Source organism: Helianthus annuus, chromosome 7 (genome assembly GCF_002127325.2).
Source record: "Helianthus annuus cultivar XRQ/B chromosome 7, HanXRQr2.0-SUNRISE, whole genome shotgun sequence".
Lineage (NCBI taxonomy): Eukaryota > Viridiplantae > Streptophyta > Magnoliopsida > Asterales > Asteraceae > Helianthus > Helianthus annuus.
This window is the reverse complement of record NC_035439.2, coordinates 87767630-87782523: the sequence shown is the minus strand read 5'-3', so window position 1 is coordinate 87782523 and position 14894 is coordinate 87767630. Positions and strand designations below refer to the sequence as shown.

The window sequence follows — 14894 nt, the reverse complement described above, 5'->3', positions numbered from 1 at the left end:
CACTAAACGGATACACAGTGAACATGCTGATATAGCCAGCATCAGGCAAACACTGCCTCTTAAAGGCCTGAATGAGCCAGAATTATTTTACTACACCCATAGTGTGTGTAGGGATACAAGGGTTGTATGATTACGTCTCTAGGAATAAGATATAGAGATTTGGATGTGCCTAAAACATACTTTAAGCACGAAACACAGCACTTTTATTTACACACTAGCTTCTAGCTAATTAATAAAGTGCCAAACTATGAGGAATTATTCCCGACACTTTGCAGAATAAATTGTGTCGCTAAAAATATTATTTATGACGCTTAACGGATATCTTAAGCACTTTAACGGATTACTATCCGACCGAACAACCGGACAATACCCGGAACATAGAAATATTGCCAAAATTAATATTGGTACTTTTCTGAGCCAGTTAGGGTCCCTGATTACCCTAACACCCGCTTTTAATGCACTAAAGCAACTAACGGGGTTAGACCTCGCACTTAACGCACTTAACCAAACTAAACCGTAACTGAACGTTTGGAAACGAACCGAGCACCATTACAACTCAATGGAATCGGCCAACTAGTGGGACCGGGAGAGTACGTCCTTTATTATTTTATATTAGATTACGCGAGGAACGAGGCACATTTTTCTATAAATAACCCTCACCTCTCACACCTAAACACACACACACCTCACCTTCACTCTCTCTCCCTCCCTTGCTCTCCCTCTCTGCCGAACACTAGCACCACCACCCATCCGTTTTTCGGTTCAAGTCTTGACATTCCAAGTATACTCAAGTGTTGGTGGTTACGTGCAACGGAGCTCGGAACAAACGGAACGCGAAGGACCTCTACCGTTTGCTATTATCCACGCAGTTTTCGACTAGTTTCTTCCCTAGCCCCGAGCTAGAGGTATAACGTTTAAAACTCATTTTTGGTCATGTCTAAAGTGGTTAAAAGGATATTTGTCGGTTGAATGTCGGTAACCCGCTTAATGAAACTTTAAAGTTTACTAAAACGTGTATATCGTTGGATAAAAGCTCAAAACGCGTGTAAATGTCGTAGTATTTGAATATGTTGATTTTTATGGCCCGATCTATGATGTGGTGGCTCTCATCATCGTTTAACCCGACTTTGTTAGGATCACGTATCCAGACATACACTTGTTTCTTTGGTACAAGGGTTAAAAGGTGAAACTCCACCACACGGAAAACATGAACTTGTGTAAAAGTGTTTTAACGTGAAAAATAGTATTTAAAACAAGCCGATCTACGTATGTACAAGTGGTATATTCGTAGGACCGGGTGTTGAGAAAATCATGTTTTATAAAAGTTGGTTAACATGTTAACAAATATGATTTTTATAGACTACAAGTGTATAAACACTTGTGAAATGAAAGATCCGGCAAAATAACAATTTTTATAAAAATTGTCGGAAGTTGTAAAGAGTGATTTGTTCCAAAAACGGGGTTTTGCAAGAATAAACTATTTTATACCTAGATCCACTAAATACAACGAGATCTACATAATAGTTTTAGAAAAACTACAAGTTCATGTAATATTGCGATTTTACATACTTATCGACTAGTTTGAAGTATTGGAAATTGATTTGGTTGATTTGAAGAGTTGTTGAAATGATTTTGTAAAAGAAAATGATACGCTTAAAAGCGTGGCCACCTCCAGTTACAGGGGAAACTCTGGCAAAATTTTCTAAAAATATAACACTTAGAATTATTTACAAGTGTTAGACTACTTTGACATGTTTTCAAATATATTTCGCCATGACTTTATTTATAAATAATCGGAGGTGGGATTTTCACAAAACTAAACGTGATAAATATATATATTCGGTAAATATATTTTGTCACAACACTGTTTATGATTATTTTGTGAAAATGTATAAATATTATTTTTAGAGTAAAAATAATATTTACTAACTTGTCAAACCCAAAATAATACCAACGCTTATACGACAAGCATAAGAGTTACAACGGTAATTACTATTACCACTTAATCACCAAAACGTAACTTACGCTTTATTCAGAAGTATTCATAAGCGCGTATGTTGTCAATATATATTTTTGGGAAAATATTATGAGAAAAAGGAAATATATTATTTTTGAGAAAAATGAATATATTTTGGAATAAGAAATAAAATATATTTAAGTGGGACTTAATAAAATAATATAAGTATACATGTATTTAATTCCCCCATCCTTGGGAAGGAGAATGCGTATCAAATATATATACGAAACGGTTGACTAACTGTTTCACAAAAATGTAAACTATGAAGCTAAAGCACGGCCATCCGTCTAATAGAATTAGCACATGTAGGTCGTTGCACAGCACCTGGATATTGGATTGCTTGATTTTGTGACGCGTTCACTGTGAGTTCATGTCCCCCTTTTCTCTTAACTGTTTTCAGTTTTATAAACTGCGGGGGTGAAATACATGTTACAATGATTATGGATATGTTATACATGGTATGGTTAGCGTAAGGAGGGTTACTTAGATCATGTGAATGGGTAGGCGGAAACTTGAGGTCATTAATCCTCAGGGTAGGACCGAGGGGCAGGAGCGGTAGATCTATTTGGGTGTAGCGAGCCCAGTCCCAGGTCCAGCAGAACGGACCTTGGGATGACTTTGTTCCCGACGCATAAATTTGCTAGGTTTGAGCCTTCCTACTTGCATTTACACATATCAATGGCCTTGCAAACCATTGGTGATCTCTTTTTCCTTATTTGCTACATACCAGGGTTTTTGATAAAGTTAAAGGTTTATTTACTCATTTTCGCATGAACTCGCTCAACATTATTGTTGATTTTTCAACTTACATGTATTTCAGGGAATTAAGGATCTGGCACGGTTTAGCAGGATTTCCCGCTGCATTTAGACTCAGAGTCATCCGGGTTCATGGCTTATGGCTCTTTCCTGGACAAGCCATAGCCCCTGAACCATGTTTATTTATGTTTGCATTATGGTAGTAGTTGTACTGTTTAAGACAAGTAATGGTTGTTGGGTGTTTACCCATTTAGACAATGTTTGACAATTTTATTTTCAATGGATGACTTTGCATGATTTTAAATTCATATAGCTTGTTATGGTTAAGCTATGGTATTAAGAAGTCACACCAAATTAACCACGCTTCCGCAAAGCCAGGGTGTGACAGGTTAATTGTGTCAACATGTTTAATTATACCTCTGAGTGACCCTTTGACGAACCCGAGGCTTTGTAACAGTAAAATATACTCACTAGAATATACTATATAAATTTCGCGAAGTTCCGTTTTAAAACGAGAAAGTTATGATCAAATTCGTAAGAGAGGGGTTAAAAGCGTCAGCAATAAAAGTTAAGGCTTTCCGGATAATAATTAAACTAACCGGGGACTTAACAGCGCGGGTAAAAGGCACGAGGCCCTTAACGGTAAATAATCGAGGGCCAAATCGCAAAGTTACCCCTTCAAAACCGAAAGGTTAGGCTATTAATTACCAAAGATTTGGTCAATGATTATAAAAGATTTAGAAATCTTGAAAATCAAGCCTAACGCGGGCCGCGTAAAGGTTATGCATGAGTTGATGCGGGCCGCGAGCCACCTGCAGATACGCGTTCTGACTTAAGAATTCAGGCGGCCCGCGTACAAGTTGCCTGATCTCTTATGCGGGCCGCGTGAGAGTCCCAGATGCAGAAACTTTGGACAGACTTGTTGTTTGAAGTTGTGAACGATCATATGGGCAATAAATGAAGCATGGGCGCCCTCTACATGCCCCCTAGCACCTAGGGCCACCTGCTGAACATCCATGATGCTTTGTAGGATGAGTTGTGATGACCCTAAGCCTCATTTTTCACTATAAAAGCCAATGCATTGCGCATAAGTGAAACACACCTCAAAACCTGCCTTCTGATCATTCTTGGAGCTCTCAAGCATTCCTCTATCATTCTAAGTCGTGCACCAAGCTTCTGTAAGTTGCCAAACCCTTTGTGGTTTCATTTTTCCATAGTTTTAGCCTAAAAGTCAATCTGTCGTAACTAACGATTCACTTTGCGATAAATCACGAATGGTCCAGTGGTTTGTCGAATCAAAGATAGTTATATGATGGTAATCATGTGGGCATTAAACCCCTAAAAGGGCACCCTCTGATTCCCACTCTAACTAGTCCGAATGTCGAGTCAAACGTGCTTAGAAAAAGTCAACAGAAATGTCATTTTGCGATTTCTTGCATAATCTGTAATGTAGATGATATGTAACCTGTTTGAACACTCATAAAACATGATAATAAGTATATAAACTAGTCCAAGCTTGTTTGATCCGACCATTTTCTGTTTTGACCCGGTTCGGAGCCGAAAGTCGCAAAAGTTTGACTTTTGCATTGACTACAGTTCTGACCCGTTAAAGTTTGATATAGATATGCCTTAGGACTCTCTTAGGACCAGGTTACATGATGGTATAAACCTCTGTGACCGGTTCGTTGTTTGTCCGAGTCTTTTACACATTTCCGTTAAATGCTTAAAAGTTGACCGTAACGCCCTTTTTAAATTAAAACGAGAATTTCGAACATGTGAAAGGATCATGACCTTGGTTACTGATATCTAAGCATGTCCCTAAAATTTCGTATCAATCCGAGGTCCAGAATAGGAGTTATGCTAAATAGCGCAAATTGCGAAACTTTAGTAATTAAATAGCGTAATTAGCATAACGCCTATCTAAACCCGGATTTCGACACCAAACCTTTTACTCACTGATGTAAAATAATATTTTGGGATTTTTAAAGATTTTTAATTATTTTTAACCTGCTCATAACCTACGGTTATGGCAACGGTTCGGTAAATACCGAATATACCCTTTTCGGCCATAACTTGAGTTCTACAAGGTCTTTTGACCCGATTCCAGTTGCTACTGATTTTAAATAATAAATAAAGTATTTTAGACTTTATAAACTGTTCGGGAAACTCAGATTTCCTGTAGAACTCAGAAACCTCTTTTATAACCTTTAAAAAGACCAAAATACCCCTACGGGGCATAATATGAACTTAAACTCGTTACGGGCATTATGGAAGGTATCCTACTGATACCACAACCTCTTTAAAGCATATTGACTTAGGAAAACAGTGTAGGACTCCTACGGTTACCCATTGCGCCTTATGCGCGCACGGTTCGGCTTATGTAACTAGTTTACATAAGTTAGCCGAAACGGGTCAAACCATATTGTTTGGACCCCAAAATCCAGGGTATGATTATTATACCCATATAAAACAAGTCTTCAAACTTGTTGGGTCAAAATCACACTCCATTCACGGTTTTCGCCTTTCACGCGATTAAACCGTAATTATACTTGAAACTGACCGGTCTAAGCTACGGCTAAAAATAAAGACCCGTTAGGATTCTAATAGGTTAAATTAAACCTTCGTTCCAGATTAGGGGACCAGTAAAAGCTATCTGCAATTTATTTCATTTAAGGAATTATACTTGCAAAGGTAAATACTTTTAACTTATTTTCCGTTATACGGGCTTGGGTTACGGTATTTAAAAATACCGCTTGGTCGGGCAATTGACCCCAACTCAATAGTAGTTGGGTATTATCAATGTGACCCGTTTAAAAACTTGTTTTGTTGACTTAACGCCTTTGGGGGCTTAATGACCATGTACCGGATATCCTTGGCAGCATTTACGAATGGCCACGACCTTGACATCCCGGTGTAGGCGTACACCCGGCATTATGTCTATAACTATAAAAGTGTAGCCGTTGGTTACCCGCCACGGTTTTATACTATGTGGTGTGTCTATTAAACTTTAACCCGATACGACTCGGGCGACCGAACGCATAGTAACATGTAATTCTTTACAAGATATGATTATAAATTATCCTAAGTTATAAAGAGTTTGTGCCTTGAGCATTTAAACCAATTTTATTAAACATTTTTACAAAAGTGTTAGTTGGATGTATTTACCAGTGTAAACTGACGTATTTTCCCCAAAAAGACTAAATGCAGGTACTATGCGTAATTGGCTGGGATTTCTCCTTAGCATCACTAGAAGTCTCGCAAGCTTAAGATGCCTGAAGTCTGTTGAACAATACTTTTGTTATTTCTTTTTGATCCCCTGTGGATTATTATTTCAACAATGGTGATACATTGATATTACACTTAACGTTGAAATATATTATCTTATTGCTTCCGCTGTGCATTCATATATATTGTGTGGTTTGACTATAATGTTGCCAACTACGTCACGGTAATCCCCCACCGGGCCCACCGGTGAGACACGTGGAAATCGGGGTGTGACATTATGAGGTCAACTAAAAGGACCGGTAGTGAAGTTTGTAAAGTTATGTACAATTATTCAATTGTTTGCGTGTTTTTGTGTTAATCGTTCTTGTTTCATACTAACCTTCTTGATTGTGTGAAGTCCGGACATCATAAACGGGTCTTGAAGACAAAATGTATGTTTTTAGACTTATTTGTGTGTATTAGAGACAATAGACGATTTTTCGGGGGGTGGTAGGGCTGTTAACGGTTTCTGCATTTTTAAAAAATTTAATTTACAAAAATTTACATAAAGATTTTTAATAATTTTTAGGATTGTTCATTGTACATAGTCTCTTTATTAAAAGTTCATAAAATTCTCTCTAATATTAAAAAAACTAAAAAAATAAAATAAAATAAAAATAAAAATTGCATTTAGGGCGACTGTCGCCGACGGTATGACTGTGCGTCGCCCACGGTCCCTCCAATCTTCCGTAGCCCAAAAGTGTCCGTAGGCAGTAACTTAAGCCGTCGGCACCCGGGAGTAAACGATGCACCGTAGCCGACGGTGACCTTACCCGTCGCCGACGGCTCCCCTAAAACCAGCCGACGCAAAATTTTTGTTAAGGGCTCGGATCGAACCCAAGGTCAATTGCTGCTCTTCAAACTCGAAACAAAAATGTTGTGACCATTCATATGACCCGAGAGCTTCCATACTCTCCCAAAACATCCAGAAACACCATCAATTCAGATCTATACGTTCCTTTTCTCTCCCTTTTCATCTCCATCTTCTTCACCAAATACCTCAAGAACCCTAAACCTTCTTCTGCTCATAACTCCTTCAAATCTCCACCAAATCGAGTGATTCTTGAGCCTAACTTGTGTATTTTTTTGAGAGGAACAAAACCCCCTTAACGGTTTCCATCAATTCTTGCTCGTTTGCAAGATTTCTGGGCGTGAGTTTTTAGGGTTTTGAAGAGTGTTCATCCAAATCATTTGCTTTGCACTTTTTCTTAGTTCTTCTTGTTAATCTACATCAAAGGTATGAACTTTCACCTAATTTATGCTTGATTATCATATAAATTGTTGATTTCTTTCGAAATTTTAAGCCTAGTGTTTAAGAGTAGATTGTTTATCATAATGTATGATGTTTTAGCATTAATTTAGGAATGTTTAATTGATTTGGGGTGGGATTTGAACATGCTCTAGTCTTGGTGATGTGATTACACTAGATAGTTGCATGATTGAACATAGTTGTGATGTTGAATCTTGTTAAATTCATGAAACTTTGAAAATTACTTTTTTATGAATTAACATGTTAGAACTAATATGTAGATGATAAAATGTGCAACTTCGGAAGTTTAAAAAGGCGATTTTACATCTAATTATTGATTGAAATTCAACATTGCATATTATGTTCAAAGTTTGAGATTGGTTGAAGGAATTGGGTTTACTAATCGTTTCCTTGTCTTTTGATTGTAGCCATGTTTCTAGGAAGCAAGGAAGCAAAAACCTCCGGGCAAGGTTCATCTTCGGGAGCCGGTTCAGGTTCGGGGCAATATCAAAGGCGTTGGGAACAATTAAGTAACATAGAAGAGGGTGATGGGCAACTTTATAGACAAGATTGGGATTGGGAGGAGGCCAAGAATAGTAGGTCGGCTTCGGCATGGAAAGATGAAAAACTGAAGGCTCTTTCCAAGTACCGAAACAAGAAATTGGAGGCGAAGATGTGGAAAATGAAGATGGTTACGGGTGTTTCGAAGCCTGTACCCGAGAGGGCAGTATGTGAACGTACGTTGAATGTCAAAGAGTTCCGAAAAATTGGCATAGTTCAACGGTTTGAAAAGATTGGGTGGGCACGAGTGCTTGACTGGTGCGAGGATATCACCACCGGGGTGTATTTGGGGGCTGTTTGTGAATGGTTGTCTACTCTCTGTTTTGAGCATTCTGATGGGCCGGCTTCTACGTGGCAGTTGATCGGCAATATTGGAAAAAACCAATTGATCATGTCATTCGAGCACATGAATGCTATAGCAAGGTTTGATTCGCTTGGGATTGAAACTTATGACTACTACGGTTATGATCAGTTTTTGGATAATAAAAGAAACGACGCTGATCCGGTGATAATGTTAGCATCCATATTGCCAGGTTCCGGGGGTGCAGGGGATTCGAGAAACGACTTGTCTTTGGAGGGCAAAATACTCCAAGGCATTTCGTTAGAGAATGTTATGGTACGGTTTGGGGACCGCGGAACGGTGAAGGCACCCGACTGTCGGGTTTTGCATGCGTTGTTGTATGGGACGCCAAGGCTATCATGGCATCAAATTGTGATGATCAATACATGGGATACAAGAGAATCATTCAAGCGGAAGATGATTCCTTATGTGAGGTTGATTAGTGTAATGATTTTACAGCAGAATGCATTGCCTCAGGAATCACTGTGGGTGTCTAAACCTATCGATCAGTTCAACTTCGCCTCCATGAGGCGACAATGGAGGATAACGGTGAAGACTTTTGGTCATCTTCACACGGTTGAAGATGAACAAGGAGATAGTTACCGATTCAATGAACAGAGAGAGGGTGATGAAGTGGCTGATGAAGAAGAAGGCGATGAGGAGATGCCTGATGTTGAGGAGGAGACGGATCCTTCCGGTCCGCGGGGACCGAGGCGGAGGTACAGGAAGCAGCATAGGGAAATCTCTACCGATGTGACAGACTTTGTGAACCAAAGGCAGATACCGTCATACCGGTTGTGGACCCGTGGGCAACAAGCGGTTTACGATAATGTATCGGCATGCATTGGTGAAGGGAGAGAATACCATGCGAGCAGGAAAGAATAGGAAGAGGCGCAAGGGGCGTACTCGTAAGAGCAATGGGGTTTCCAAGCATCCTTTCGCGAGAGGGTGGAGAAACAGATGGAGGAACAACAACTGCAACAAGCATTACAACAGTCACAAATGGAACGCTTGTTACAGTTGCAAGAGGAAGAACGGGCCCACAGACGGGCGTGGGAGGAAGATGAGGTTAGGCGTCAAAATGCACAAAGGGAATTGGAGCAACGCCGATGGAGAGCTTTGGCTGTCTCTAACCAAATGGCGATTAATAATGCCAAGGTACTCCACAATCAGGAGCGCCATCAAAGAGACCATCGAGCCGGTCTCCCGTATGCCGAACACTCAGGGTGGACCGATTACCCCAACCTTCCTCATCCACAAGGCCCATCCGAACCGACCCCTTATTGGCCCGAGGCAGTCGGCTCTAGTTTCATTCCGATTCTTTACCAACCGCCACCTCAAGGAGAGTCGAGCCCACTAGATAACTACAGGGATATGCTTGAGGCCCTCACTGGTTATCCATACCAGCCGAACCCGCCAGTGAACCTTAACGAGAGATATCAGCGGTAGAGGCAAGGTATGTTTTTGTTGTTGTTGTTGTTGTTGTATATTATTTTGTTTTCGTTATTTTTGTTTCGTTTTATTTAAATTTTTTCCTAGTTAAATGAACGTTGTGTGTGTGTTCCCTATATAACCCTCACGAGACCTCTCGTCCTCCCAAGCTATTGGGGGGTTTAAAGGGGCTTGTTGCATAAGCTAAATGCAACCGTGATTCCTACGAAAGTGAGTTAGGTTTGTTGTTGTAAATTATTTTCCACATAAATCAAAGTAAAATAAGGTATGACTTGGTAATAATTTCATAAAAGTGGTAGAACTAGGTAACTAACAAACTTTGATGGTTGTGAGAAGCATGCTTCTACACAAGGGTTAAGATTTGTAGGTACATTAGGTTCGTGGGACAACCACTTTCATGAAGAGAAGAGGAGCACACGAGGAATGAGCTCAGAAATCAGGTGCATACGTTTCTTTTTACTTCTGATTTTTAGTTAGCAAATAAGTGGAATGTAAATTGTATATTATTTTTCCGGGGTGAAATATTGGGGGAATTAGTCGTGTCACATCCCTTGTGCGTTTAATACTCTAGTTCTTACACATTGAGGACAATATGTACTTCAAGTGTGGGGATGGGGGAGTAGTAAAAATTTTCGTTTTTGACCCGTTCATTTAAACACTGCACATTGAGGACAATGTTTACCTCAAGTGTGGGGATGGGGGAAAATTTCAAAAAATTTTCAAAATTTCTTGTTTCAACAGCGATCTTAAAAGCACAAGTAACTAAGTCAACGAGGGATGTCACAACCCATTTGGTCTTTTGTCATGGTCAAGTTCAAGTTAATAGCATGACGAGTATTTAGCGGGTGGTTATTTGGGAATAATCTGCCTAAGAAACTAGTAGTTTATGCATGTCACATACCATACCCTTTTAGATATGTGAGGTTTCGGGCCACTTTTATATTATAGATTACATACCTATGTTTCTTTGTTTGAGTGGACCATTAGTCATATATTGTAGAACTTGCAACTTTTGATACGTTGAGACTATAGACCGAATACAAGTACGAGAATGATTAAGGCATTAGGTAAACCTTTTCTCTTAAAACCACTTATCTATCCTTACCCAAATAAATCCCCTAGTCGCCCATTTTGAGCCTAAACCTTTCGTTTGACCACCCTGTAGCCCATAACCGTTAAACCTTTTCTTTTAAACCCGTGTGATGAAAATTCGATTATAGGGATCGTATTTGTATAATTGTTTTTGATTGTTGCACATAATAAAAAAATTAGAAAATGTCATGAAAAAGAAGTGAAAAAGCATTGAGAAAAACACAAAAAGAAGTGTTAGTATTTGTCGAATAAATGGGTGAAAGATTATTGCCCATAGTTGATGTTTAGTTTTGTTTAAGTTAGTGGTTTGTAATAAAAATCGAATTTTCATCTCCTTATCCACTTTAAAATATCCTATTTCCTACCCTTAGCCTAGCCCCGTTACAACCCTTACAAAGACCTTATGACTTGTGCTTAGTGTTCGCGATCAATAGTGGAGAATGATTGAGTTGCAAGCTTATGCGGGTATGTGTTCTAATCGGTTTTGAGTGAATATTCTTTGAAGTGCTAATAAATTATAAATATTAGCCAATTTACAAGCCGAGTGGAGAGAACATTGTGAGGGATGTGCATGAATTGTTGGTTTCACGGGCGGGTTAATCTTGGGTAACCATTTGTGTATGTGAAATCACATTAACGTTAAATATATTGAAAATTGTAAAGAGTTTGAACTTTAGCATGAAATTGGACCTTAACCTTCGTCTCGGGAATGGGGAGTGTATTCATTGTTCGACCCATGTGAAAGTGAAAAACGGATTTGCTTGAGGGTAAGCAAAAGACAAGTGTGGGGATGTGATACGTGGTCGAAAACCGGTGCTCGTAATTGCTTAATTTGATGTCTTTACATATGTTTTAATTCGAATAGCCTACTTTTGATTAGATACTTGTTTTGCAGGTCTAGCAGAGTTTAAGGAGCCTTCCGGGAGCTTTACGGGTCACCGGGACGAAAAACGAGCCACCGGGACGCGGAACGGGTCAACCGGACTCAAGAAATGAAAAAAACAGAAAGTCATACTTGGGGGCACCGTCGCCGACGACCATATGGTCTGTCGCCGATGGCTGGTGTAAGTGTACGTCGCCAGGAATGACCGTAGACAGCAAGACAAGCCGTCGGCATCAAGTCACCATACACGGACCGTCGCCGACGCGGCATCAGGCCATCGGCGACGGCCCCTCAATGTTGCTGTCGCTAAATCTCGTTTCTTGTGGTCTTGGAACGAATGAAAGGGGGGTTGTTGGCCATTATTCGGGAGTTACACTTACTTTTGAGTTTTGAATATCATCTTGGAGCCACTACTCATCATCTATCACTAACCATTCCATCCAACACCATCTCTACAACCCGAATCAAGAATCGAATCAACATCACATTCTTGATTCCAAACCCTAGCCCCATCAATCGATTCATCCGTTCATCATCATTACCTACCCAAACCCTAAACCTCATCATCCATCATCCTCAAGGCTTCAAGATGTTCAACTTCGAGTTCTCATCATCCGGTGATCAAGCTCTTTCGATCATGCGCGGCTAATTCCTAGGAGGTTTCACCCCGGTGTAGACTTTGTAAGATTTAGGGTTTATTATGTTCTGATAATTGTTTTGTGACAACTTGAAGTGCATTTGAATCTTAGACAATTGTCCTACGTTGGTATTGAATTTGCAAACTGTCGAGTGAATGATTAAGTTTGACTTTGTGAAATGAATACACGTATTTATGCCTTGTCTTTTGGTAGGATTTGCTAGTCCAAAGTAACGAAGTGTATCGTGGTCCGTTGTTTATGACGTTGATAGCGATTGACACCTAAGCTTTGTGATTGCGACCCGTTAATGAATTATTTCAAGTAAAGCTAATTAAGATACATAGTAACCCTAAGTCTTGCATTAGTTGAAACCGGCTGTGAGCCTTGTTTTCTTATTATTGTTCAAATAATCAATTTTATTTCTTGCAATTTGTTAATCATTAGTAGTTAATCCATTCAATCATTTTAGTAATTCTAATTCACATCTTCCAATTAAACAAAAAATACAAAAATATATCATAGCAATCTTCATAAGTGTGACATCTTTTCATAATTCAATCGAATCCATTCGCAAACCACATAGTCTTCGTGGTTCGACCCCTTACTACCACTAGCTATTTGTTAAGGATAATTTGGGTAAATAAATATTATCTTTGACCGGAACGCGACACTCCGATCAAGCAACCAGACCCAACTCTTAATATGGACACCGGGGCAGAGAGACATGTCTCCTTTGAACAATGTATGATTTCCATCCCATCATCTTCTCCTGTTTGCAGTAAATTACTGGTTGGCAATGGTGAATGTTTGCCCATCCATGGATCTGGCACAGGTTTTAAAACCATAAACAAACGAACCTATATTGTAACACCTCGAAATTTTTTGTGTCCAATAATGTGTCAACACGTGTCATGAGCTTACACGTGACATTAGATATTAAATTGTCACACCCCGATTTCCACGTGTCTCACCGGTGGGCCCGGTGGGGGATTACCGTGACGTAGTTCGCAACAATATAGTCAAACCACACAATTATATGAATGCACAGCGGAAGCATAAAGATAAATATAATTCAACCATTGACTGTAATATCGAATGTATCACAAATAGTCGAATGGTATCCACAGGGGGATCAAAATAATAAAAAAAAGTATTGTTCAACAGACAAGGCATCAAAGCTTGCGAGACTTCTTAAGATGCTAAGGAGCTATAGCCAGCCGATTACGTTTAGTACCTACATTTAATCTTTTTGGGAAAATACGTCAGTTTACACTGGTAAATACATTCAACCGACACTTTTGTAAAATGTTTATTAAAATTGATTTGAATGCACAAGGCACAAACTCTTTTATAACTTGGGAGAATTATTTAATATTATAATCTTGTGAACGAATTACATGTTCCTTTTGCGTTCGGTAGCCCGGATCTAGTCCGGGTTAAAGATCAATAGACACACCACATAGCATATAACACCGTGGCGGGTAACCAACGGCTATGCCTTTATAATTATGGACATAATGCCGGGTGTACGCCTACACCCGAATGTCAAGGTCGTGGCCATTTCGTAAAATGCTGCCAAGGATATCCGGGACATGGTCATTAACCCCCCAAAGGCTTTTAAGTAACAAGACTGTTTAAACGAGCCGATCAAATTATTCAATTAACCACCAAATGATGGAAGATTTGATGCTCGATCAAGCGGTATTTTATATATACCGTAACCCAAGCCCGTATAACGGAAAATAAGTTAAAAGTATTTACCTTTGCAAGTATAGTCCTTAATTGATTAAATCACAGATATCTTTTACTGGTCTCCTATTCTGGAACGAAGGTTTTAAAATAACCTATTAGAATCCTAACGGGTCTTCATATTGGCCGTAGCCTAGACCGGTCAGTTTCAGAGGATAGATACGGTTTAATCGCGTGAAAGGCGAAAACCGTGAATGGAGTGTGATTTTGACCCAACAAGTTTGAAGACTTGTTTTATATGGGTATAATAATCATACTCTGGATTTTGGGGTCAAAATAATATGGTTTGACCCGTATCGGCTAATTTATGTAAACTAGTTACATAAGCCGAACCGTGCGCGCAATAGGCGCAACGCGTAACCGTAAGAGTCCTACACTGTTTTCCTAAGTCAATATACTTTAAAGAGGTTGTGATATCAGTAGGATACCTTCCATAATGCCCGTAACGAGTTTTAGTTCATTATACGCCCCGTAGGGGTTTTCCGGTCATTTTAAAGACTTTTAAAGGGCTTTCTGAGTTCTACAGAAAATCTGAGTTTCCCGTTTAGTCTATTAAGTCCAAAATACTTTATTTATTATTTAAAATCAGTAGAAATTGGAATCGGGTCAAAAGACCTTGTAGAACTCAAGTTTTGGCCGAAAAGGGCATATTCGGTATTTACCGAACCGTAGCCATAACCGCAGGTTATGAGCAGGTTAAAATTAATTAAAAATCTTTAAAAATCCCAAAATATAATTTTACAACAGTGAGTAAAAGGTTTGGTGTCGAAATCTTGGTTTAGGTAGGCGTTATGCTAATCGCGCCATTTATTACAAAAGTTTCCTTTAATTGCGCTATTTAGCATAACTCCTACTCTAGACCTCGGATTGGCGTGAAACATTAGGGACATGCT

The 14894-nt window shown here is 39.3% G+C and overlaps 1 protein-coding gene across 1 annotated transcript; it reads left to right on the top strand.

Annotated features, from left to right (window-relative positions):
• The first annotated feature begins 9147 nt into the window (after positions 1–9147).
• LOC110869759 (GYF domain-containing protein gyf-1-like) lies at positions 9148–9636 on the top strand. Its single transcript, XM_022118982.1, has one exon. The coding sequence runs from the start codon at positions 9148–9150 to the stop codon at positions 9634–9636; it is 489 nt and encodes a 162-aa protein (XP_021974674.1).
• The last annotated feature ends 5258 nt before the right edge of the window (positions 9637–14894 follow it).